General features: G+C 45.3%; 1 protein-coding gene across 1 annotated transcript in view; it reads right to left on the minus strand.

The window, feature by feature from the left end:
- Positions 1-23,240, minus strand: part of zgc:77375 (uncharacterized protein LOC402927 homolog) — a 35,816-nt gene extending 12,576 nt beyond the window's left edge. The window contains exons 1-4 of the mRNA XM_024407331.2: positions 22,785-23,240; positions 14,585-14,788; positions 7,657-7,769; positions 6,365-6,458 (exon numbers count right to left, since the gene is read on the minus strand). Coding sequence (XP_024263099.1) covers positions 6,365-6,458; positions 7,657-7,769; positions 14,585-14,788; positions 22,785-22,901 — 528 coding nt within the window. The 5' untranslated portion in view covers positions 22,902-23,240. The remainder of the gene's footprint in view (positions 1-6,364; positions 6,459-7,656; positions 7,770-14,584; positions 14,789-22,784) is intronic.
- Positions 23,241-26,131: the final 2,891 nt, after the last annotated feature.

Genomic DNA, 26,131 nt, shown 5'->3' on the forward strand with positions numbered 1-26,131 from the left:
AATCGGTATGATTACTTTGATAGACTACACTATCAACCTTATTACTTTGGATTGTGTTAGATCACATATTTCAACACAAATAACTACACTCAGAAAAAGTTACAGAAAATGTTGAGGTCACTTAAACAGCTGTAACGTTTGATTGGTACCAGATCATTCTGTTATTATTCCAGATTTGAATAGCAGAGAAGTAGAAGAAGATGTCACAACCTTTAACTCTTTGTGTACGTTTTTGTCAAAGTAGCTGATTTATGTCAAAAGTTGCATTGTTGCATTTACAGTGGATGGAAGTTGGAAGTGATGACGTCACAATTATTAGCCACATTAAAGTGAATGAAGATGGCCAACAAGAAAGACGTTTTAAAGTGTGAATGGTATTTGTAGCAGTGTGAGAGGAGTAGCGTGCAGAAGAAGAATCAAAAGAAGTACAACAAAGGTTTAGAATGTGACGTTTGCTTCGTACGTCCCATTAATAACAATAAAAAGTGAGAATTATGTTGAAGATTTAAGTGGGGGCTTTTGCTTTGCAAACCCTACAATAATTAAAGCAGCGAGCACTGTTGCCAGGGTTCAAGCTAGGTACTGTTGTTCATTGTTGGGAAATGTTGAAGTGAGTTGAGAAGTTGTTGTATGATGGCAAAAGTGTTAGTACTACCTGAAAAGGTGCATCAGGAGTTTTGATAGTGTTTCGCTATGAAAACTTTCACATACATACTGTAAACGCACATAGTCAAACACACACACACACACACACAATCGCATCATAATGTCACCATCTGGACAAATTGGACACATCACCCTAGGATGAGCTACTTCTGTACTCCTTACCACACTTGCCAAATATCACAACTCAACATCAACCGATCATGCAATAGTCCTTTGATCTATTTTGGACCATTTGTAATGATGTTGACTACTTTAAATGTCTTCTTCACTTCCTGTTGAACACGGAACGAGGGAGAGCTCGGTTTGTTGTTTTAGAAAGTTTTGAAAGTCTATTGAAAAAGTTTGGTTTCTAGCTAGCTACCTTTTGATTTTGGATCCTGTGACGTGGTTGGCATCAGTTGCTGGGACTGTTACTATCTGTCCAGTCCAGGACAGATCCCAAGGCCGGATCTGAGGAGCTGTTTGGGGGCCCCAGTGCCCCCGCACATTGACTCTGTACCGGTAACCCCTGTATATAGCCTCCACATTGACTCTGTACCTGTGCCCCCTGTATATAGCTATTGTTATTTACTGTTGCTCGTTAATTATTTGTTATTCTTATCTCTTACTTTTTTTTAGGTATTTTCTGCATTGTTGGTTAAGGGCTTGTAAGTAAGCATTTCATTGTAAGGTCTACCTACATCTGTGGTGTTCTGCGCATGTGACAAATACAATTTGATATGATTTGGCCTAGCTGCTAGCTAGCTGCCTATTAAGCTAGCTGGGTTTTCTTGAGCGCTTGAACGCAGCCCGTGACGTGGTTAGCCATTGTGGCTGGGACCGCAGATTGTCCCGACTTGTGGCTTTCTAGATCCCTGCAACCTGCCCTGTCTGGAAGTGACAGCGTAACCTATGCATAACAAAGACCAAAGCAGGCGGGAGTACTGTTGAGGTACTGTTTGAACATCATGAAGAACAATATGGCCTTAAATGGCCATGTACTCTTATAATCTCCACCCGGCACAGCCAGATGAGGACTGGCCACCCCTCAGAGCCTGGTTTCTCTCTAGGTTTCTTCCTGGGTTCCTGCCTTTCTAGGGAGTTTTTCCTAGTCACCGTGCTTCTACATCTTCATTGCTTGCTGTTTGGGGTTTAGGCTGGGTTTCTGTATAGCACTTTGTGACATCTCCTGATGTAAAAAGGGCTTTATAAATACATTTGATTGATTGTCTCTCTATCACAGCTTAAGGATCTTTTAAACAAACAAAAATAGTTCTACAAGCAGTTCTTACAACAACAAGAAAACAGCTTAGTGTTTTAGTTTAGTACCGAATACAACAGATGTAGACCTTACAGTGAAATGCTTATTTTCCACCCTCCCTCCCAAAAGCATGTTAGGGGTAAGAGAACCTATGGGTTCGTAGCTTCAACCCCGCAGCACACACACACTTATACACACCAACTGATTCATGGACTGCATCTTTTTTTCCTCTTGCTTTGTTTCCTCTTTTCCATATTATGTTTATCTCTGATAAGCTAAACAGGAAAGAAAATAGCTCATATTAACATATGTAGCCTTAGAAATAAGATTAATGAATTCAATAACTTGCTATCATCAGATAACATTAATATATTATCCATTTCTGACTCACTTAGATATTTAATTGTATAATACAGCAGTAGCAATACAAGGATATAACATCTATAGAAGAGACAGAAATGCTTATGGGGGAGGTGTTGCTATATATATTCAGAGCCATATCCCTGTAATGCTTCGAGAACATCTTATGTCAAGTGTTATTGGAGTGTTGTGGTAGCAGGTTCACCTGGCACATCTAACGCCTTTTCTTTTGGGGTGCTGCTACAGGCCACCAGGTGCTAACAGTCAGTATCTAAATAATATGTGTGAAATGTTTGATAGTGTATGTGATGTAAACAGAGAAGTCTACTTTCTTGGGGACCTGAATGTTGACTGGTTTTCATCAAGCTGTCCGCTCAAGAGGAAGCTTCTCACTGTATCCAGTGCCTGTAATCTGGTTCAGGTTATTAATCAACCTACCAGGGTGTTTACAAACACTACAGGAACAAGATCCTCCAGATGTATTGATCACATTTTTACTAATACTGTAGAACTTTGTTCTAAAGCTGTATTTTTTATTAATTTAACCTTTATTTAACTAGGCGAGTCAGTTAAGAACAAATTCTTATTTACAATGACGGCCTACCAAAAGGCGAAAGACCTCCTGCAGGGGCAGGGACTGAGATTAAGATTAAAATAAAGGACAAAACACACATCACGACAAGAGAAACAACACTGCATAAAGAAAGACCTAAGACAACAACACAGCATGGTAGCAACACCACATGGCAGCAGCACAACATGGTAGCAACTTAAAACAGGGTACAAGATTATTGGGCACAGACAACAGCACAAAGGGCAAGAAGCTAGAGACAACAATATAACACGCACAACTATCAGTAAGAGTGTCCATGATTGAGTCTTTGAATGAAGAGATTGAGATTAAACTGTCCACTTTGTTGCAGCTCATTCCAGTTGCTAGCTGCAGAGAACTGAAAATATGAGCGACCCAAGGATGTGTGTGCTGTATCCGTACCCATTGAATGCAGTGATCACAATAAAGCAGGAAAGCCAAAGTTCCAAAAGATGGGACTAAAATTGTGTATGAGATATCATACAAAATACTTTACTGTGACTCTTACGTGAATGATGTTCAAAATATTTGTTGGTCTGATGTGATTTAATAAGGAGCATTCAGTTGCTTCTTCCAATTATTGATAAACATGCACCTGCTAAGAAACGGACTGAGACCTGTTAAAAATCCATGGTTTGATGAGGAATTGTTGAAAGAGTTGTAGCAAAAGGAGTGGCTAATAAGTCTGGCTGCACATTTGACTGGCTGACTTATTGCAATTTGAGAAATTATGTTACTAAACAAACAAAAATAGAAACTGTATTTTGATGCCAAGATCTCTACTTTAGTACTTTAAATTAAATTATGAGCAGAAAGACACATCCAACTAAATTTTTCATCAAATCAGATGGAGTATTCATCGCGAAACCATTTGATGTTGCCAATTATTTTAATGATTACTTAATTGGCAAAGTGGGCAAACTTAGGCAGGAAATCCCAACAACGAAGTGAGCCATTGTACTCATGCGTAAAAAAATAAATAAAAGCATTGCAAGTTTGAATTTTGTAAAGTTAGTGTGGGAGAGGTGGAAAAATGATTGTTATCGATCAATAATGACAAACATCCTGGCATTATCAACATAGATGGAAAGCTACTGAGGATGGTAGCTGACTCTATAGCCACTCCTATCTGTCATATCTTTAATCTGAGCCTAGAGGAAAGTCTTTGTCCTCAGGCCTGGAGGGAAGACAAAGTAATTCCGCAACCCAAGAGTGGTATAGTGGCCTTTATTAGTTCTAACAGCAGACCTATCAGCTGGCTGCCAGCTCTTAGCAAACTGTTGAAAAAAATGGTGTTTGATCAAATACAATGCTATTTCTCTATAAACAAATTAACAACAGACTTTCAGCACGCTTGTAGAGATAGGCACACAACATGTACTGCACTGACACAAATGACTGATGATTGGTTGAAAGAAATTGATAATAAGAAGATTGTGGGAGCTGTACTGTTAGATTTCAGTGCAGCCTTTGATATTATTGACCATAACCTGTTGTTGAAAAAATGTACGCTACAGTTCAAAAGTTTGGGGTCACTTAGAAATGTCCTTGTTTTTGAAAGAAAAGCATATTTTTTGTCCATTAAAATAACATCAAAGTGATCAAAAATGCAGTGTAGACATTGTTAATGTTGTAAATGACTATTGTAGCTGGAAACGGCTTATTTTGAATGGAATATCTACATAGGTGTACAGAGGACCATTATCAGCAACCATCACTCCTGTGTTCCAATGGCACGTTGTGTTAGCTAATCCAAGTTTATAATTTTAAAAGGCTAATTGAGCATTAGAAAACCATTTTGCAATTATGTTAGCACAGCTGAAAACTGTTGTCCTGATTAAAGAAGCAATAAAACTGGCCTTCTTTAGACTAGCTGAGTATCTGGAGCATCAGCATCTGTGGGTTCGATTATAGGCTCAAAATGGCCAGAAACAAAGTACTTTCTTCTGAAACTCGTCAGTCTATTCTTGTTCTGAGAAATGAAGGCTATTCCATGAGAGAAACTGAAGATCTCTCCCTTCACAGAACAGCACAAACTGGCCCTAACCAGAATAGAAAGAGGGAGGCACCGGTGCACAACTGAGCAAGAGGACAAGTACAGGCAGAGTTGCAAAGAAAAAGCCAGACTGGCCAATAAAAGTACAAAAAGATTAAGATGGGAAAAAGAACACAGACACTGAACAGACGAAGATTGGAAAAAAAGTGTTATGGACAAACAAATCTAAATTTGAGGTGTTCGGATCACAAAGAAGAACTGCGTCGAGAGACGCAGAAAAAATGAAGATGCTGGAGGAGTGCTTGATGCCATCTGTCAAGCATGGTGGAGGCAGTGTGATGGTCTGGTGGAGGTGGAGGCGGATGCATTGTGATGGTCTGGTGGAGGTGGAGGCAATGTGATGGTCTGGTGGAGGTGGAGGGAGGCAATGTGATGGTCTGGTGGAGGTGGAGGGAGGCAGGCAATGTGATGGTCTGGTGGAGGTGGAGGGAGGCAATGTGATGGTCTGGTGGAGGCAATGTGATGGTCTGGTGGAGGTGGAGGGAGGCAATGTGATGGTCTGGTGGAGGCAATGTGATGGTCTGGTGGAGGTGGAGGCAATGTGATGGTCTGGTGGAGGCAATGTGATGTTCTGGTGGAGGTGGAGGCAATGTGATGGTTTGGTGGAGGCAATGTGATGGTCTGGTGGAGGTGGAGGCAATGTGATGTTCTGGTGGAGCCAATGTGATGGTCTGGTGGAGGTGGAGGCAATGTGATGGTCTGGGGGTGCTTTGGTGGTGGTAAAGTGGGAGATAAGTAAAGGGTAAAAGTGATCTTGAAGAAGGAAGTCTATTACTCCATTTTGCAACTCCATGCCATACCCTGTGGACGGCGCTTAATTGGAGCCAATTTCCTCCTACAACAGGACAATGACCCAAAGCACAGCTCCAAACCATGCAAGAAGTATTTAGGGAAGAAGCAGTCCGCTGGTATTCTGTCTATAATGGAGTGGCCAGCACAGTCACCGGATCTCAACCCTATTGAGCTGTTGTGGGAGCAGCTTGACCGTATGGTAAGAAGTGCCCATCAAGCCAATCCAACTTGTGGGAGGTGCTTCAGGAAGCATAGGGTAAACTCTCTTCCGATTACCTCAACAAATTGACAACTAGAATGCCAAAGGTCTGCAAGGCTGTAATTGCTGCAAATGGAGGATTCTTTGACGAAAGCAAAGTTTGAAGGACACTTATTATTTCAATTAAAAATCATTATTTAGAACCTTGTCAACATCTTGACTATATTTCCTATTCATTTTGCAACTAATTTCATGTATATTTGCATGGAAAACAAAGACATTTCTAAGTGACCCAAACTATTGAACTGTAGTGCATGTACCCATGTTTTTAAACACAACATCTTCCAGGACTCTAGCTCAAACAATATGGCCACCATGATCCAATGAGGTTGCATGAATGTTTTTTCCTGTCCAACAGCACCACTGTGCGTGCAGGCGTGCATGCGTGCGTGTTCCTACTGGTAGTTTGGGTCGTCTGTTGTGGTCCACCATATCCAGCAGGGGGAAGTATTCTCTCAACATGTCGATGCTCACCACATTCTGGAAGCCCAGACTGGAGGAACGTTAAGGATCAACATGGTAACATCTATAACACTAAAACATTTATTTAAGTAGGCAAGTCAGTTAAGAAACAAATTCTATTGGACTCCCAATCAGGGCCAGATGTGATACAGCCTGGATTCGAACCAGGGATTGTAGTGACACATCTTGCACTAAGATGCAGTGCCTTAGACCACTGCGCCACTTGGGAGCCCAACATTAGGAACACTTTCATAATATTTACTGGTACCCCACCCTCTTTTGCCCTCAGAACAGCCTCAATTCGTAGGGGCATGGACTCTACAAGGTATTGAAAGCAGTCCACAGGGATGCTGACCCATGTTGACTCCAATGCTTCCAACAGTTGTATCAAATCGGCTGGATGTCCTTTGGGTGGTGGACAATTCTTGATACACATGGATGTGAAAAACCCAGCAACCTTGCAGTTCTTGACACAAACCGTTCAAAGGCACTTAAATGTTTTATCTTGCCCATTCATCCTCTGAATGGCACACATACACAATCCATGTCTCAAGGCTTGAAAGTCCTTATTTTTCCTATCTCCTCCCCTTCATTAACACTGATTGCAGTGGATTTAACAATTGACATCAATAAGGGATCATAGCTTTCACTTGGATTCGCCTGGTCAGTCTATGTCATGGAATACTCTTAATGTTTTGTATACTCAGTGGAATTTCCACAGTTTATACTATATCAAAGACCGTTATGTATTCTCTGTGCTAGAAATGGTCTGATCATCAGCATGGCTGACGATGCTGTTTAGGTTTGCTAGCCCCCAGGCTGAAGCAGTAGGCCAAACCTTTAACTGAACTACAACATCATCTGTTCTTATCATAATCATCGGTGCACAAAATGTTGTTGGCTTCACCTAAAATGCCCCCCCCACCCCAGTTCACAGAGAACTATTATTGTATAAGCTCTCTTTACTGTCCCTGGACCTGCCAGGCTGTCACCCAGTAATCACAGAGACCTTGAATGTATGGGGAGCAAATGAACCAGGGTTACAAAACACAACCAGTTGTACAGCCATGTGATCTCACTGATCAACATAGAACTACCCCTCTAAGAAAGACTAAAGGCTTTGATTGATGTTTTAAATGTCGAAGCTACTCACACTGGCTGAGTAACTATATACATCTGGTGATGATAGCACAGTGAAACAGCAGAGTTAGAAGTGATTAGACAGATACTTGTTAGCGATATCCAGTACAGGTCCTTGTCCTGACACCAGAACACATTTCTCATGGTACTTCGTGAACATCCTGAGAGGACTGTGAGACAGCATCACCTGGTCCTGGGAGATCTACAAGAGAAAGACACAACACAGATACAAAGTAATCAAACAGAGTGACTGTTGCAGTCTACTGGAGTGGCTGCTGCCTAAAACCACAGCCTGAAACCACAGCCTGAAACCACCTTCAGTATAAAGTGAGAATGATAATGATTGTAGATCAGATAACATAATTGCATGTTAATGATAATGATTGTAGATCAGGTGACATAATTGCATGTTAATGATAATGATTTTAGGTCAGGTGACAGATCATTGCATGTTAATGATAGTGATTCTAAGTCAGGTGACAGACACTATGTCAACATCCAGACAGTTTTACATGAATGTTATTTGCACTTCTCAGTTCTGACCTCCAGGTGAATTAGCTTGCTGTAAGAGACATGAAACATGAGCCTGGCTTGCAGATACTCCCAGGGCCAGGTTTAAGGTTAGACTCCCAAGGTTAGGGTTAGAATCCCAGGGTTAGGGGTTAGACCCCCAGGGTTAGGGTTGGACTCCAAGGGTCAGAGGTTAGACTCCCAAGGTTAGGGTTAAACTCCCTGGGTTAGGGTTAGACTCCCAGGGTTTGGGTTAGACTCCCAGAGTTAGGGTTAGACTCCCAGAGTTAGGGTTAGACTCCCAGGGTAAGGGGTTAGACTCCCAGGGTAAGGGGTTAGACTCCCAGGGTAAGGGGTTAGATTCCCGGGGTTAGGGTTAGACTCCCAGGGTTAGACTCCCAGGGTTAGGGGTTGGACACCCAGGGTTAGACTCCCAGGGTTAGGGTTAGACTCCCAAGGTTAGGGTTAAACTCCCTGGGTTAGGGTTAGATTCCCGGGGTTAGACTCCCAGGGGTAGGGTTAGACTCCCAGGGTATGGGGTTAGATTCCCGGTGTTAGGGGTTAGACTCCCAGGGTTAGGGGTTAGACTCCCAGGGCTTAGGGTTAGACTCCCAGGGTAAGGGGTTAGACTCCCAAGGTAAGGGGTTAGACTCCCAGGGTAAGGGGTTAGATTCCCGGGGTTAGGGGTTAGACTCCCAGGGGTTAGGGTTAGACTCCCAGGGTTAGGGGTTGGACACCCAGGGTTAGACTCCCAGGATTAGGGGTTAGACTCCCAGGGTTAGAGGTTAGACTCCCAAGGTTAGGGGTTAGGGTTGAACTCCAAGGGTCAGAGGTTAGACTCCCAAGGTTAGGGTTGGAATCCCAGGGTTAGGGGTTAGACCCCCGGGGTTAGGTTTGGACTCCAAGGGTCAGAGGTTAGACTCCCAAGGTTAGGGTTAAACTCCCTGGGTTAGGGTTAGATTCCCGGGGTTAGGGTTAGACTCCCAGGGTAAGGGGTTAGACTCCCAGGGTAAGGGGTTAGACTCCCAGGGTAAGGGGTTAGACTCCCAGGGTAAGGGGTTAGATTCCCGGGGTTAGGGGTTAGACTCCCAGGGGTTAGGGTTAGACTCCCAGGGTTAGGGGTTGGACACCCAGGGTTAGACTCCCAGGGTTAGGGTTAGACTCCCAAGGTTAGGGTTAAACTCCCTGGGTTGGGGTTAGATTCCCGGGGTTAGGGGTTAGACTCCCAGGGTTAGGGTTAGACTCCCAGGGTATGGGGTTAGATTCCCGGTGTTAGGGGTTAGACTCCCAGGGTTAGGGTTAGACTCCCAGGGTTAGGGTTAGACTCCCAGGGTAAGGGGTTAGACTCCCAGGGTAAGGGGTTAGACTCCCAGGGTAAAGCGTTAGATTCCCAGGGTTAGGGGTTAGATTCCCGGGGGTTAGGGTTAGACTCCCAGGGTTAGACTCCCAGGGTTAGGGGTTGGACACCCAGGGTTAGACTCCCAGGGTTAGGGGTTAGACTCCCACGGTTAGAGGTTAGACTCCCAAGGTTAGAGGTTGAACTCCTAGGGTTGAACTCCTAGGGTTGAACTCCCAGGGTTAGACTCCCAGGGTTGGACTCCCAGGGTTAAGGGGTTAGACTCCCAGTGCTTTGGGTTAGACTCCCAGGGGTTAGGGGTTAGACTCGCAGGGTTAGACTCCCAGGGTTAGGGTTAGACTCCCAGGGATAGACTCCCAGGGGTTAGGGGTTAGACTCCCAGGGTTAGACGCCCAGGATTAGGGGTTAGACTCCCAGGGTTAGAGTCCCAGGGGTTAGGGGTTAGACTCCCAGGGCTTTGGGTTAGACTCCCAGGGGTTAGGGGTTAGACTCGCAGGGTTATACTCCCAGGGTTAGACTCCCAGGGTTAGGGTTAGACTCCCAGGGTTAGACTCCCAGGGGTTAGGGGTTAGACTCCCAGGGTTAGACGCCCAGGATTAGGTGTTAGACTCCCAGGGTTAGAGTCCCAGGGGTTAGGGGTTAGACTCCCAGGGTTAGGGGTTAGACGCCCAGGGTTAGACTCCCAGGGTTAGACTCCCAGGGTTAGGGGTTAGACTCCCAGGGTTAGACTCCCAGGGGTTTGGGTTAGACTCCCAGGGTTAGACTCCCAGGGTTAGGGGTTAGACTCGCAGGGGTTAGGGGTTAGACTCCCAGGGGTTTGGGTTAGACTCCCAGGGTTAGACTCCCAGGGTTAGGGTTAGACTCCCAGGGTTAGGGGTTAGATTTACAGGGTTAGACTCCCAGAGTTAGGGGTTAGAATCCCAGGGTTAGAGGTTGGACTCCCAGGGGTTAGGGGTTAGACTCCCAGGGTTAGACGCCCAGGATTAGGGGTTAGACTCCCAGGGTTAGAGTCCCAGGGGTTAGGGGTTAGACTCCCAGGGCTTTGGGTTAGACTCCCAGGGGTTAGGGGTTAGACTCGCAGGGTTATACTCCCAGGGTTAGACTCCCAGGGTTAGGGTTAGACTCCCAGGGTTAGACTCCCAGGGGTTAGGGGTTAGACTCCCAGGGTTAGACGCCCAGGATTAGGTGTTAGACTCCCAGGGTTAGAGTCCCAGGGGTTAGGGGTTAGACTCCCAGGGTTAGGGGTTAGACGCCCAGGGTTAGACTCCCAGGGTTAGACTCCCAGGGTTAGGGGTTAGACTCCCAGGGTTAGACTCCCAGGGGTTTGGGTTAGACTCCCAGGGTTAGACTCCCAGGGTTAGGGGTTAGACTCGCAGGGGTTAGGGGTTAGACTCCCAGGGGTTTGGGTTAGACTCCCAGGGTTAGACTCCCAGGGTTAGGGTTAGACTCCCAGGGTTAGGGGTTAGATTTACAGGGTTAGACTCCCAGAGTTAGGGGTTAGAATCCCAGGGTTAGAGGTTGGACTCCCAGGGGTTAGGGGTTAGACTCCCAGGGTTAGACGCCCAGGATTAGGGGTTAGACTCCCAGGGTTAGAGTCCCAGGGGTTAGGGGTTAGACTCCCAGGGCTTTGGGTTAGACTCCCAGGGGTTAGGGGTTAGACTCGCAGGGTTATACTCCCAGGGTTAGACTCCCAGGGTTAGGGTTAGACTCCCAGGGTTAGACTCCCAGGGGTTAGGGGTTAGACTCCCAGGGTTAGACTCCCAGGGTTAGACGCCCAGGATTAGGTGTTAGACTCCCAGGGTTAGAGTCCCAGGGGTTAGGGGTTAGACTCCCAGGGTTAGGGGTTAGACGCCCAGGGTAAGGGGTTAGATTCCCGGGGTTAGGGGTTAGACTCCCAGGGGTTAGGGTTAGACTCCCAGGGTTAGGGGTTGGACACCCAGGGTTAGACTCCCAGGGTTAGGGGTTAGACTCCCACGGTTAGAGGTTAGACTCCCAAGGTTAGAGGTTGAACTCCTAGGGTTGAACTCCTAGGGTTGAACTCCCAGGGTTAGACTCCCAGGGTTGGACTCCCAGGGTTAAGGGGTTAGACTCCCAGTGCTTTGGGTTAGACTCCCAGGGGTTAGGGGTTAGACTCACAGGGTTAGACTCCCAGGGTTAGACTCCCAGGGCTTTGGGTTAGACTCCCAGGGGTTAGGGGTTAGACTCGCAGGGTTAGACTCCCAGGGTTAGGGGTTAGACTCCCACGGTTAGAGGTTAGACTCCCAAGGTTAGAGGTTGAACTCCTAGGGTTGAACTCCTAGGGTTGAACTCCCAGGGTTAGACTCCCAGGGTTGGGCTCCCAGGGTTAAGGGGCTAAATTAGACTCCCAGTGCTTTGGGTTAGACTCCCAGGGGTTAGGGGTTAGACTCACAGGGTTAGACTCCCAGGGTTAGACTCCCAGGGCTTTGGGTTAGACTCCCAGGGGTTAGGGGTTAGACTCGCAGGGTTAGACTCCCAGGGTTAGGGTTAGACTCCCAGGGATAGACTCCCAGGGGTTAGGGGTTAGACTCCCAGGGTTAGACGCCCAGGATTAGGGGTTAGACTCCCAGGGTTAGAGTCCCAGGGGTTAGGGGTTAGACTCCCAGGGTTAGACTCCCAGGGCTTTGGGTTAGACTCCCAGGGGTTAGGGGTTAGACTCGCAGGGTTATACTCCCAGGGTTAGACTCCCAGGGTTAGGGTTAGACTCCCAGGGTTAGACTCCCAGGGTTAGGGGTTGGACACCCAGGGTTAGACTCCCAGGGTTAGGGGTTAGACTCCCACGGTTAGAGGTTAGACTCCCAAGGTTAGAGGTTGAACTCCTAGGGTTGAACTCCTAGGGTTGAACTCCCAGGGTTAGACTCCCAGGGTTGGACTCCCAGGGTTAAGGGGTTAGACTCCCAGTGCTTTGGGTTAGACTCCCAGGGGTTAGGGGTTAGACTCACAGGGTTAGACTCCCACGGTTAGACTCCCAGGGCTTTGGGTTAGACTCCCAGGGGTTAGGGGTTAGACTCGCAGGGTTAGACTCCCAGGGTTAGGGGTTAGACTCCCACGGTTAGAGGTTAGACTCCCAAGGTTAGAGGTTGAACTCCTAGGGTTGAACTCCTAGGGTTGAACTCCCAGGGTTAGACTCCCAGGGTTGGACTCCCAGGGTTAAGGGGTTAGACTCCCAGTGCTTTGGGTTAGACTCCCAGGGGTTAGGGGTTAGACTCACAGGGTTAGACTCCCAGGGTTAGACTCCCAGGGCTTTGGGTTAGACTCCCAGGGGTTAGGGGTTAGACTCGCAGGGTTAGACTCCCAAGGTTAGGGTTAGACTCCCAGGGATAGACTCCCAGGGGTTAGGGGTTAGACTCCCAGGGTTAGACGCCCAGGATTAGGGGTTAGACTCCCAGGGTTAGAGTCCCAGGGGTTAGGGGTTAGACTCCCAGGGTTAGACTCCCAGGGCTTTGGGTTAGACTCCCAGGGGTTAGGGGTTAGACTCACAGGGTTATACTCCCAGGGTTAGACTCCCAGGGTTAGGGTTAGACTCCCAGGGTTAGGGTTAGACTCCCAGGGTTAGACTCCCAGGGGTTAGGGGTTAGACTCCCAGGGTTAGACGCCCAGGATTAGGTGTTAGACTCCCAGGGTTAGAGTCCCAGGGGTTAGGGGTTAGACTCCCAGGGTTAGGGGTTAGACGCCCAGGGTTAGACTCCCAGGGTTAGACTCCCAGGGTTAGGGGTTAGACTCCCAGGGTTAGACTCCCAGGGGTTTGGGTTAGACTCCCAGGGTTAGACTCCCAGGGTTAGGGGTTAGACTCGCAGGGGTTAGGGGTTAGACTCCCAGGGGTTTGGGTTAGACTCCCAGGGTTAGACTCCCAGGGTTAGGGTTAGACTCCCAGGGTTAGGGGTTAGATTTACAGGGTTAGACTCCCAGAGTTAGGGGTTAGAATCCCAGGGTTAGAGGTTGGACTCCCAGGGGTTAGGGGTTAGACTCCCAGGGTTAGACGCCCAGGATTAGGGGTTAGACTCCCAGGGTTAGAGTCCCAGGGGTTAGGGGTTAGACTCCCAGGGTTAGACTCCCAGGGCTTTGGGTTAGACTCCCAGGGGTTAGGGGTTAGACTCGCAGGGTTATACTCCCAGGGTTAGACTCCCAGGGTTAGGGTTAGACTCCCAGGGTTAGACTCCCAGGGGTTAGGGGTTAGACTCCCAGGGTTAGACTCCCAGGGTTAGACGCCCAGGATTAGGTGTTAGACTCCCAGGGTTAGAGTCCCAGGGGTTAGGGGTTAGACTCCCAGGGTTAGGGGTTAGACGCCCAGGGTTAGACTCCCAGGGTTAGACTCCCAGGGTTAGGGGTTAGACTCCCAGGGTTAGACTCCCAGGGGTTTGGGTTAGACTCCCAGGGTTAGACTCCCAGGGTTAGGGGTTAGACTCGCAGGGGTTAGGGGTTAGACTCCCAGGGGTTTGGGTTAGACTCCCAGGGTTAGACTCCCAGGGTTAGGGTTAGACTCCCAGGGTTAGGGGTTAGATTTACAGGGTTAGACTCCCAGAGTTAGGGGTTAGATACCCAGGGTTAGAGGTTGGACTCCCAGGGTTAGGGGTTAGACTCCCAGTGTTGGACTCCCAGGGTTAGACTCCGAAGGTTAGAGGTTAGACACCCAGGGTTAGAGGTTGGACTCCCAGGGTTGGACTCCCAGGGTTAGACTTCCAGAGTTAGGGTTAGACTCCCAGGGTTAGAGGTTGGACTCCCAGGGTTGGACTCCCAGGGTTAGTAGTCAGAGGTTAAGGTTAAGGTTAGGGTTGGACTCCCAGGGTTAGTAGTCAGAGGTTAGGGTTAGGGGTCAAAGGTTAGGGTTGGACTCCCAGGGTTAGTAGTCAAAGGTTAGGGTTAAGGTTAGGGTTGGACTCCCAGGGTTAGTAGTCAGAGGTTAGGGTTAGGGGTCAGAGGTTTGGGTTAGGGTTGGACTCCCAGGAATAGGGTTAGGGGTCAGAGGTTAGGGTTTGGGTTGGACTCCCAGGGTTAGTATTCAGAGGTTAAGGTTAGGGGTCATAGGTTTGGGTTGGACTCCCATGGTTAGGGGTCAGAGGTTAAAGTTAGGGTTGGACTTACAGGCACTCCCAGGGTTAGGGGTCAGAGGGTAGGGTTAGGTTTGGACTCACAGACACTCCCAGTATTTGAGACAGTTGATCAGCCTTCTTCTGACGTAGACAGTTTCCAGCGTTGGTGACGAACACCACAGGAACCAAGAACTGTCCTCTGGAGTCCACCAACTTCTGGAAGGCCTTTTTAGCAGATGGAATAGGAGTCTTCCCCCGGACCAGCACCCCATCGATGTCAAACAGCAGACCGAACCCTGGCTGGATCTAGAGCACAGGAGGATCATTGACACTTCTGAGAAAGGCATTGGACAAACCATGTGACAAATACTGTACAACCATTCTTTACATTTCAGTTGTTGTTTTGTAGTTTGGATTTATTTAGTCTTTACATTTCAGTTGTTGTTTTTTAGTTTGGATTCATTTACATTTTACATTTCAGGTGTTGTCACACACAAACCATCCATGCATGGCATCACAGCAAAATGGCAAGATCTGGTCCTGATCTGCACAACCAAATCAAACAGACCCAGACAGACCCAAACAGACCCAGACAGACCCAAACAGACCCAGACAGACCCAAACAGAACCAGACAGATGCAAACGGACCCAGACAGACCCAAACAGACACAGACAGACCCACCCTAACCTCTAACCTGCACTGCAAAGAATAATAGAGCATTCTCAGAGCATAATACTAAACAATGTTTTACAGCTTTATAAACCAGCATCATCCCAGCTTTATAAACCAGCATCATCCCAGCTTTATAAACCAGCATCATCCTAGCTTTATAAACCAGCATCATCCCAGCTTTATAAACCAGCATCGTCCTAGTTGTATAAACCAGCATCATCCCAGCATTATAAACCAGCATCATCCCAGCTTTATAAACCAGCATCGTCCCAGCTTTATAAACCAGCATCGTCCCAGCTTTGTAAACCAGTATCAACCCAGCTTTATAAACCAGTATCAACCCAGCTTTATTTTATTTATTTATTATTATTTCACCTTTATTTAACCAGGTAAGCTATCTGAGAACAAGTTCTCATTTACAACTGTGACCCAGCCAAGATAAAGCAAAGCAGTGCGACAGAAACAACAACACAGAGTTACACATGGAATAAACAAGCGTGCAGTCAATGACACAATAGAAAAAAAAGAAAGTCTATATACAGTGTGTGCAAATGGCATGAGGAGGTATGGCAATAAATAGGCCATAGTAGCAAAGTAATTACAATTTAGCAGATTAACACTGGAGTGATAGATGAGCAGATGATGGTGTGTAAGAAGTGATACTGTTGTGTAAAAGAGCAGCAAAGTAAATAAAAACAATATGGGGATGAGGTAGGTAGATTGGGTGGGCTATTTACAGATGGACTATGTACAGCTGCAGCGATCGGTTAGCTGCTCAGATAGCTGATGTTTAAAGTTAGGGAGGGAAATGTAAGTCTCCAGCTTCAGCGATTTTTGCAATTCGTTCCAGTCACTGGCAGCAGAGAACTGGAAGGAAAGGCGGCCAAAGTAGGTGTTGGCTTTGGGGATGACCAGTGAGATATTGTAATGAACCTCGTCCTCTTCTGAGGAGGAGGAGTAGCGAGAAGGATCGGAGGACCAAAACGCAGCGTTGTAAGTGTCCATAATGTTTAATAAAAACAACAGAACACTGGAACAAAACAAAATAACGTGCATCAACGAAACAGTCCCGTGTGGCGACAAACACTGACACGGAAGACAAACACCCACAAAACACAGGTGGAAAAAAGGCTACCTAAGTATGATTCTTAATCAGAGACAACTAACGACACCTGCCTCTGATTGAGAACCATCCTAGGCCGAACACAGAAACCAACATAGAAAAACAAGCATAGACTGCCCACCCCAACTCACGTGCTAACCATACTAAACAAAGACAAAACAAAGGAACTAAGGTCAGAACGTGACAGATATACCTGCTGGTGTGCGTGCTACGGGTGGGTGTTGTTATCGTGACCAGTGAGCTGAGATAAGGCGGAGCTTTACCTAGCATAGACTTGTAGATGACCTGGAGCCAGTGGGTCTGGCGACGAATATGTAGCGAGGGCCAGCCGACGGCCATACAGGTCGCAGTGGTGGGTGGTATAAGGCGCTTTGGTAACAAAACGGATGGCACTGTGATAGACTGCATCCAATTTGCTGAGTAGAGTATTGGAAGCTATTTTGTAGATGACATCACGGAAGTCGAGGATCGGTAGGATAGTCAGATTTACTAGGGTAAGTTTGGCGGCGTGAGAGAAGGAGGCTTTGTTGCGAAATAGAAAGCCAATTCTAGATTTGAATTTGGATTGGGGATGTGTGATATGAGTCTGGAAGGAGAGTTTACAGTCTAGCCAGACACCTAGGTATTTGTAGTTGTCCACGTATTCTAGGTCAGAGCCGTCCAGAGTAGTGATGCTAGTCGGGTGGGCAGGTGCAGGCAGCGAACAGTTGAAAAGCATGCATTTGGTTTTGCTAGCGTTTAAGAGCAGTTGGAGGCAACGGAAGGAGTGTTGTATGGCATTGAAGCTCGTTTGGAGGTTTATTTACACAGTGTCCAAAGAAGGGCCAGATGTGTACAGAATGGTATCGTCTGTGTAGAGGTGGATCAGGGAATCACCCGCAGCAAGAGCGACGTCGTTGATATATACAAAGAAAAGAGTCGGCCCGAGAATTGAACACTGTGGTACCCCCAAAGAGACTGCCAGAGGTCTGGACAACAGGCCCTCCGATTTTAGTTGGTGAACCAGGCGAGGCAGTCATTTGAGAGACCAAGGCTATTGAGTCTGCCAATAAGAATACGGTGATTGACAGAGTCGAAAGCCTTGGCCAGGTCGATGAAGACGGCTGCACAGTACTGTCTGTTATCGATGGCGGTTATGATATCGTTTAGTACCTTGAGCGTGGCTGAGGTGCACCCGTGACCAGCTCAGAAACCGGATTGCACAGTGGAGAAACCAGCATCATCCCAGTTGTATAAACCAGCATCGTCCCAGTTGTATAAACCAGCATTGTCCCAGTTGTATAAACCAGCATCGTCCCAGTTGTATAACCAGCATCATCCCAATTCCCACATTAGCCATGAAGCCCCGGTGGCTTTGTGTCTGTTTGTCAGTGTTTTGATAAGAATGGTTTCCCCTCTATCTCAATCTGTTTCACACACTTGAGGATTATTAAGAACTAACATCCGTCCTCTTTCCCAGGGGAGCACTTGTCTCTCAGTTAAGATCCACTGATATACACACACACACACACACACACATTCCACCCTGACAAACATCAGCCACCCTGACTCAACAATGTATTTCATAACAAGAATATGGATTAGGCTGAAATTCCTCAAAATATAGAAACTATATAAAAGCCAGAATGATCAAGCAATTAACATAAAGAAGGAGGCAGGCAGCACCTCACCACACCACTACATATCCACAGTACCTCACCACGACATATCCACAGCACCTCACCACACCACTACATATCCACAGTACCTCACCACGACATATCCACAGCACCTCACCACACCACTACATATCCACAGTACTTCACCACTACATATCCACAGTACCTCACCACGACATATCCACAGCACCTCACCACACCACTACATATCTACAGTACCTCACCACTACATATCCACAGTACCTCACCACTACATATCCACAGTACCTCACCACTACATATCCACATCACCACACCACTACATATCTACATCACCACACCACTACATATCCACAGTACCTCACCACGACATATCCACAGCACCTCACCACACCACTACATATCCACAGTACCTCACCACTACATATCCACAGTACCTCACCACTAAATATCCACATCACCACACCACTACATATCTACAGTACATCACCACACCACTATATATCCACAGTACATCACCACACCACTATATATCCACAGTACATCAACACACCAATACATATCTACAGTACACCACCACACCACTACATATCTACAGTACATCACCACACCACAACATATCTACAGTACATCAAAACACCACTACATATCCACAGTACACCATCACACCACTACATATCTACAGTACATCAAAACACCACTATATATCCACAGTACATCAACACACCAATACATATTTACAGTACACCATCACACCACTACATATCTACAGTACATCACCACACCACAACATATCTACAGTACATCAAAACACCACTACATATCCACATCACCACACCACTACATATCCACAGTACACCACCACACCACTACATATCCACATCACCACACCACTACATATCTACAGTACATCACCACACCACTACATATCCACAGTACATCACCACACCACTACATATCTACAGTACATCACCACACCACTATATATCCACGGTACCTCACCACATCACTATATATCCATAGTACCTCACCACTACATATCTACATCACCACACCACTACATATCCATAGTACCTCACCACACCACTACATATCTACATCACCACACCACTACATATCCATAGTACCTCACCACACCACTACATATCCACATCACTACACCACTACATATCCACAGCACTACATATCCACAGTACATCACCACACAACTGCATATCCACAGCACACCACCACACCACTACATATCCACAGAACATCACCACACCACTACATATCCACAGCACCACACCACTACATATCCACAGTACCTCACCACACCACTACATATCCACAGTACCTCACCACTACATATCCACAGTACCTCACCACTACATATCCACAGTACCACACCACTACATATCCACAGTACATCACCACACCACTACATATCCACATCACCACACCACTACATATCCACAGTACCTCACCACTACATATCCACAGTACCACACCACTACATATCCACAGTACATCACCACACCACTACATATCCACATCACCACACCACTACATATCCACAGTACCACACCACTACATATCCACAGTATATCACCACACTACTATATATCCACAGTACCTCACCAGATCACTACATATCCACAGTACACCACCACACCACTACATATCCACAGCACCACACAACTATATATCCACAGTACCTCACCACTACATATCTAGATCACTACATATCTACATCACCACGCCACTACATATGCACAGTACCTCACCAATACATATCCACAGTACCTCACCACACCACTACATATCCACAGCACCACACCACTACATATCCACAGTACCTCACCACTACATATCCACAGTACCTCACCACTACATATCCACATCACCACACCACTACATATCCACAGCACCACACCACTACATATCCACAGTACCTCACCACTACATATCCACAGCACCACACCACTACATATCCACAGTACCTCACCACACCACTACATATCCACACCACTACATATCCACAGCACCACACCATTACATATCCACAGTACACCACCACACCACTGCATATCCACATCACCACACCACTACATATCCACAGTACCACACCACTACATATCCACAGTACATCACCACACTACTATATATCCACAGTACCTCACCAGATCACTACATATCCACAGCACCACACAACTATATATCCACAGTACCTCACCACTACATATCTAGATCACCACACCACTACATATCCACAGCACCACACCACTACATATCCATAGTACCTCACCACACCACTACATATCCACACCACTACATATCCACAGCACCACACCACTACATATCCACAGCACCACACCACTACATATCCACAGTACATCACCACACCACTACATATCCACAGCACCACACCACTACATATCCACAGTACACCACCACACCACTACATATCCACAGTACACCACCACACCACTACATATCTACAGTACATCACCACACCACTACATATCCACAGTACACCACTACATATCCACAGTACACCACCACACCACTACATATCCACAGTACACCACCACACCACTACATATCCACAGTACACCACCACACCACTACATATCTACAGTACACCACCACACCACTACATATCCACAGCACACCACTACATATCCACAGTACACCACCACACCACTACATATCCACATCACCACACCACTATATATCCACAGTACCTCACCAGTACATATCTACATCACCACACCACTACATATGCACAGTACCTCACCACTATATATCCACAGTACCTCACCACACCACTACATATCCACAGCACCACACCACTACATATCCACAGCACCACGCCACTACATATCTACATCACCACACCACTACATATTCACAGTACATCACCACACCACTATATATCCACAGTACCTCACCACACCACTACATATCCATAGCAACACACCACTACATATCTACATCACCACAGCACTACATATCTACATCACCATACCACTACATATCCGCAGTACCTCACCACACCACTACATATCCACAGTACCTCATCACTATATATCCACAGTCGAGGTACTGTGTAGTATATGTAGTGGTGTGGTGATGTGGATATGTAGTGGTGTGGTGAGGTACTGTGGATATGTAGTGGTTTGGATATGTAGTGGTGTGGTGGGGTACTGTGGATATGTAGTGGTGTAGTGGTGTACTGTGGATATGTAGTGGTGTGGTGGTGTGCTGTGGATATGTAGTGGTGTGGTGGTGTACTGTGGATATGTAGTGGTGTACTGTGGATATGTAGTGGTGTGGTGGTGTACTGTGGATATGTAGTGGTGTGGTGGTGTACTGTGGATATGTAGTGCTGTGGTGGTGTACTGTGGATATGTAGTGGTGTGGTGGTGTGCTGTGGATATGTAGTGGTGTACTGGTGTGCTGTGGATATGTAGTGGTGTGGTGGTGTGCTGTGGATATGTAGTGGTGTGGTGGTGTACTGTGGATATGTAGTGGTGTACTGTGGATATGTAGTGGTGTGGTGGTGTACTGTGGATATGTAGTGCTGTGGTGGTGTACTGTGGATATGTACTGGTGTGGTGGTGTACTGTGGATATGTAGTGGTGTGGTGAGGTGCTGTGGATATGTAGTGGTGTGGTGGTGTACTGTGGATATATAGTGGTGTGGTGGTGTGCTGTGGATATGTAGTGGTGTGGTGAGGTGCTGTGGATATGTAGTGGTGTGGTGAGGTATATTGCCAAAGTCTTTAATGATTTTTTAATTGGCAAGATTAGCAAATTTAGGCATGACATGCCAGCAACAAACGCTGACACTACACCTCAAGAATATCTGACCAAATTATGAAAGACAAGCATTGTAATTTTGAATTCCCTAAAGTGAGTGTGGAAGAAGTGAAAAAAGTATTGTTGTCTATCAACAATGACAAGCCACCCGGGTCTGACAACTTGGATGGAAAATTACTGAGGATAATAGCAGACAATAATGTCACTTCTATTTGCCATATTTTCAATTTAAGCCTACTAGAAAGTGTGTGGCCCCAGGCTTGGAGGGAAGCAAAAGTCATCCCACAACCTAAGAACAGTAAAGCCCCCTTTACTCGAATCCACGAGCTGACAAGGTACAAATCTGTCGTTCTGCCCCTGAACAAGGCAGTTAACCCACTGTTCACCGGTAGGCAGTCATTGTAAATAAGAATTTGTTCTTAACTGACTTGCCTAGTTAAATAAAGGTAAAATAAAAATACCCGACCAATCAAATCAAATTAATTTGTATTTGTCAAATGCTCCGAATACTACAACATGCGTCGAATACTTACCGTGAAATGCTTACTTACAAGCCCTTAATTAACCAACAATGCGGTTCAAGAAATAGAGTTAAGAAAATATATATTAAATAAACTAAAGTAAAAAATCAAATGAAAAGAAAACCCAATAAAATAACAATAACGAGGCTATATCCAGGGGGTACCCGTACAAAGTCAATGTGCAAGGGTACAGGTTAGTAGAAGGTAGTTAGTAGGTCGAGGTGAAGTGACTATGCATCGATAGTAAACAGCGAGTAGCAGCAGTGTAAAAACAAGAGGGGGGCAGTCAATGTAAATATTCAAGCTATTCATAAACAGTTCATGCATAGAGAATACTGGGGTTTTTTCTCTCGGTCTTGTTGGCTGCTGCAAACGTTTAGGTATTGTAACCTACAGACCACAGATCTATTCAGAGGCCAGTTGAATTAAACACTTCGAAACCCCAAAACGATCCTGCATCATTACACCGCTATAACGTTATTATATCGATACATTGTATCAACCAAGTACTGCTTAATGACGAGACTGTAACGTAACAACACTACCTTGTTATTTAACGTCGAGGCGCCGCTTATCCCACACCTTGTCAGTAGATTTCCCCGGTCCCCGGGATGGCTGAGCAGGGTGTTCGCAGCCCGGTGTAGGACACTCAGTGCCTTCATGATTCTGCTGCTCTGCTTTCGGGTTCTCTCCGCTGCCTCCTGTTACTCTAATTTAGTTCAACCTTGTTCGAACCCTTCATATATGAAGGCATGATGTGACGAAACCGAGAAGGTGGTCCTACAAACACAGGCGGGGGAGCTGTTCTGTTTAGTAGTGGAACGTCAAAGTGATCTTTAGCGGACGCGGGATTACAAGGTCGCACAGGATTCACACTCTGCGCCACTAGACTGGATTCGACTGATTCAAAGAAACATTCATGCGTTTTGTACTACAGCATTTTAGATCAATTAAAAACACATTTGATAATGTATGAGAGAGCTAAACAGCTCATCTGGGGTCAGCGAGGCGCGTTATGCCTGTCATCTATCAGTGTACTTCTAAAGGACTCCAAAATGCCGCTGGTTCTGAATGGAGCAACATGTGCTTCATAGGCCAATTGCATTCCTGTGCGGTTATTCCTATCAGGCTACATTATTATTATGCTACATAGTTAGTAGCTCCAGACACACAAACTCAGTATTTATCAAGGATTTTAATTTATACAATTTCAATCAAGACATATAACTTTTTATTACTGATTTCAAGTGATCTATAAACCCAAAAGGTGCCTGGTAACTGAGGATGCGGTTTTAGTTCCCCTTAAACCAGCCTGATGACATCAGACTGACGTTTGAAGACTTTGATATCAATAATGTAAGCCATTTATGTGTCTTGACATTGTCAATACACCTAACAAGAGGTTGCAAACTCCCCCAGACACACTGGAACACAGGGCTAGAACAGGGTTATTTCTTCATCACTAACCACTAGATTAGAACAGGGTTATTTCTTCATCACTAACCACTAGATTAGAACAGGGTTATTCTTCCTCACTAACAGATTAGAATGGGGTTATTTCTTCTTCACTAACAGATTAGAACAGGGTTATTTCTTCATCACTAACAGATTAGAACAGGGTTATTTCTTCATCACTAACCACTAGATTAGAACAGGGTTATTTCTTCATCACTAACCACTAGATTAGAACAGGGTTATTTCTTCATCGCTAACACATTAGAACAGGGTTATTTCTTCATCACTAACCACTATATTAGAACAGGGTTATTCTTCCTCACTAACAGATTAGAACAGGGGTATTTCTTCCTCACTAACAGATTATAACAGGGTTATTCTTCCTCACTAACCACGAGATTAGAACAGGGTTATTTCTTCATCACTAACAGATTAGAACAGTTATTTCTTCATCACTAACCACTAGATTACAACAGGGTTATTCTTCCTCACTAACCACTAGATTAGAACAGGTTTATTCTTCCTCACTAACAGATTAGAACAGGGTTATTTCTTCCTCACTAACAGATTAGAACAGGGTTGTTCTTCCTCACTAACAGATTAGAACAGGGTTATTTCTTCATCACTAACCACTAGATTAGAACAGGGTTATTCTTCCTCACTAACCACTAGATTAGAACAGGGTTGTTCCTCATCACTAACCACTAGATTAGAACAGGGTTGTTCCTCATCACTAACCACTAGATTAGAACAGGGTTGTTCTTCCTCACTAACAGATTAGAACAGGGTTATTTCTTCATCACTAACCACTAGATTAGAACAGGGTTATTCTTCCTCACTAACCACTAGATTAGAACAGGGTTGTTCCTCATCACTAACCACTAGATTAGAACAGGGTTGTTCTTCATCACTAACAGATTAGAACAGGGTTATTTCTTCCTCACTAACCACTAGATTAGAACAGGGTTATTTCTTCATCACTAACCACTAGATTAGAACAGGGTTATTTCTTCATCACAAACAGATTAGAACAGGGTTATTTCTTCATCACTAACCACCAGATTAGAACAGGGTTATTTCTTCATCACTAACCACTAGATTAGAACAGGGTTATTTCTTCCTCACTAACAGATTAGAACAGGGTTATTTCTTCATCACTAACAGATTAGAACAGGGTTATTTCTTCCTCACAAACAGATTAGAACAGCGTTATTTCTTCATCACTAACCACTAGATTAGAACAGGGTTATTTCTTCATCACTAACCACTAGATTAGAACAGGGTTATTTCTTCATCACTAACACATTAGAACAGGGTTATTTCTTCATCACTAACCACTAGATTAGAACAGGGTTATTCTTCCTCACTAACAGATTAGAACAGGGTTATTTCTTCATAACTAACAGATTAGAACAGGGTTATTTCTTCCTCACAAACAGATTAGAACAGGGTTATTTCTTCATCACTAACCACTAGATTAGAACAGGGTTATTTCTTCATCACTAACACATTAGAACAGGGTTATTTCTTCATCACTAACCACTAGATTAGAACAGGGTTATTCTTCCTCACTAACAGATTAGAACAGGGTTATTCTTCCTCACTAACTGCTAGATTAGAACAGGGTTATTTCTTCATCACTAACAGATGAGAACAGGGTTTTTTCTTCATCACTAACCACTAGATTAGAACAGGGTTATTTCTTCATCACTAACCACTAGATTAGAACAGGGTTATTCTTCCTCACTAACAGATTAGAACAGGGTTATTTCTTCATCACTAACACATTAGAACAGGGTTATTTCTTCATCACTAACCACTAGATTAGAACAGGGTTATTCTTCCTCACTAACAGATTAGAACAGGGTTATTCTTCCTCACTAACCGCTAGATTAGAACAGGGTTATTTCTTCATCACTAACAGATTAGAACAGTTATTTCTTCATCACTAACCACTAGATTACAACAGGGTTATTTCTTCATCACTAACCACTACATTAGAACAGGGTTATTCTTCCTCACTAACCACTAGATTAAAACAGGTTTATTCTTCCTCACTAACAGATTAGAACAGGGTTATTTCTTCCTCACTAAGAGATGAGAACAGGGTTATTTCTTCATCACTAACCACTAGATTAGAACAGGGTTATTTCTTCCTCACTAACAGATTAGAACAGGGTTATTTCTTCATCACTGACCACTAGATTAGAACAGGGTTATTCTTCATCACTAACAGATTAGAACAGGGTTATTCTTCCTCACTAACCACTAGATTAGAACAGGGTTATTTCTTCATCACTAACCACTAGATTAGAACAGGGTTATTCTTCCTCACTAACCACTAGGTTAGAACAGGTTTATTCTTCCTCACTAACAGATTAGAACAGGGTTATTTCTTCCTCACTAACAGATTAGAACAGGGTTGTTCTTCCTCACT

The sequence above is a fragment of the Oncorhynchus tshawytscha genome, linkage group LG25 (assembly GCF_018296145.1).
Source record: "Oncorhynchus tshawytscha isolate Ot180627B linkage group LG25, Otsh_v2.0, whole genome shotgun sequence".
In the NCBI taxonomy this organism is placed as follows: Eukaryota; Metazoa; Chordata; class Actinopteri; order Salmoniformes; family Salmonidae; genus Oncorhynchus; species Oncorhynchus tshawytscha.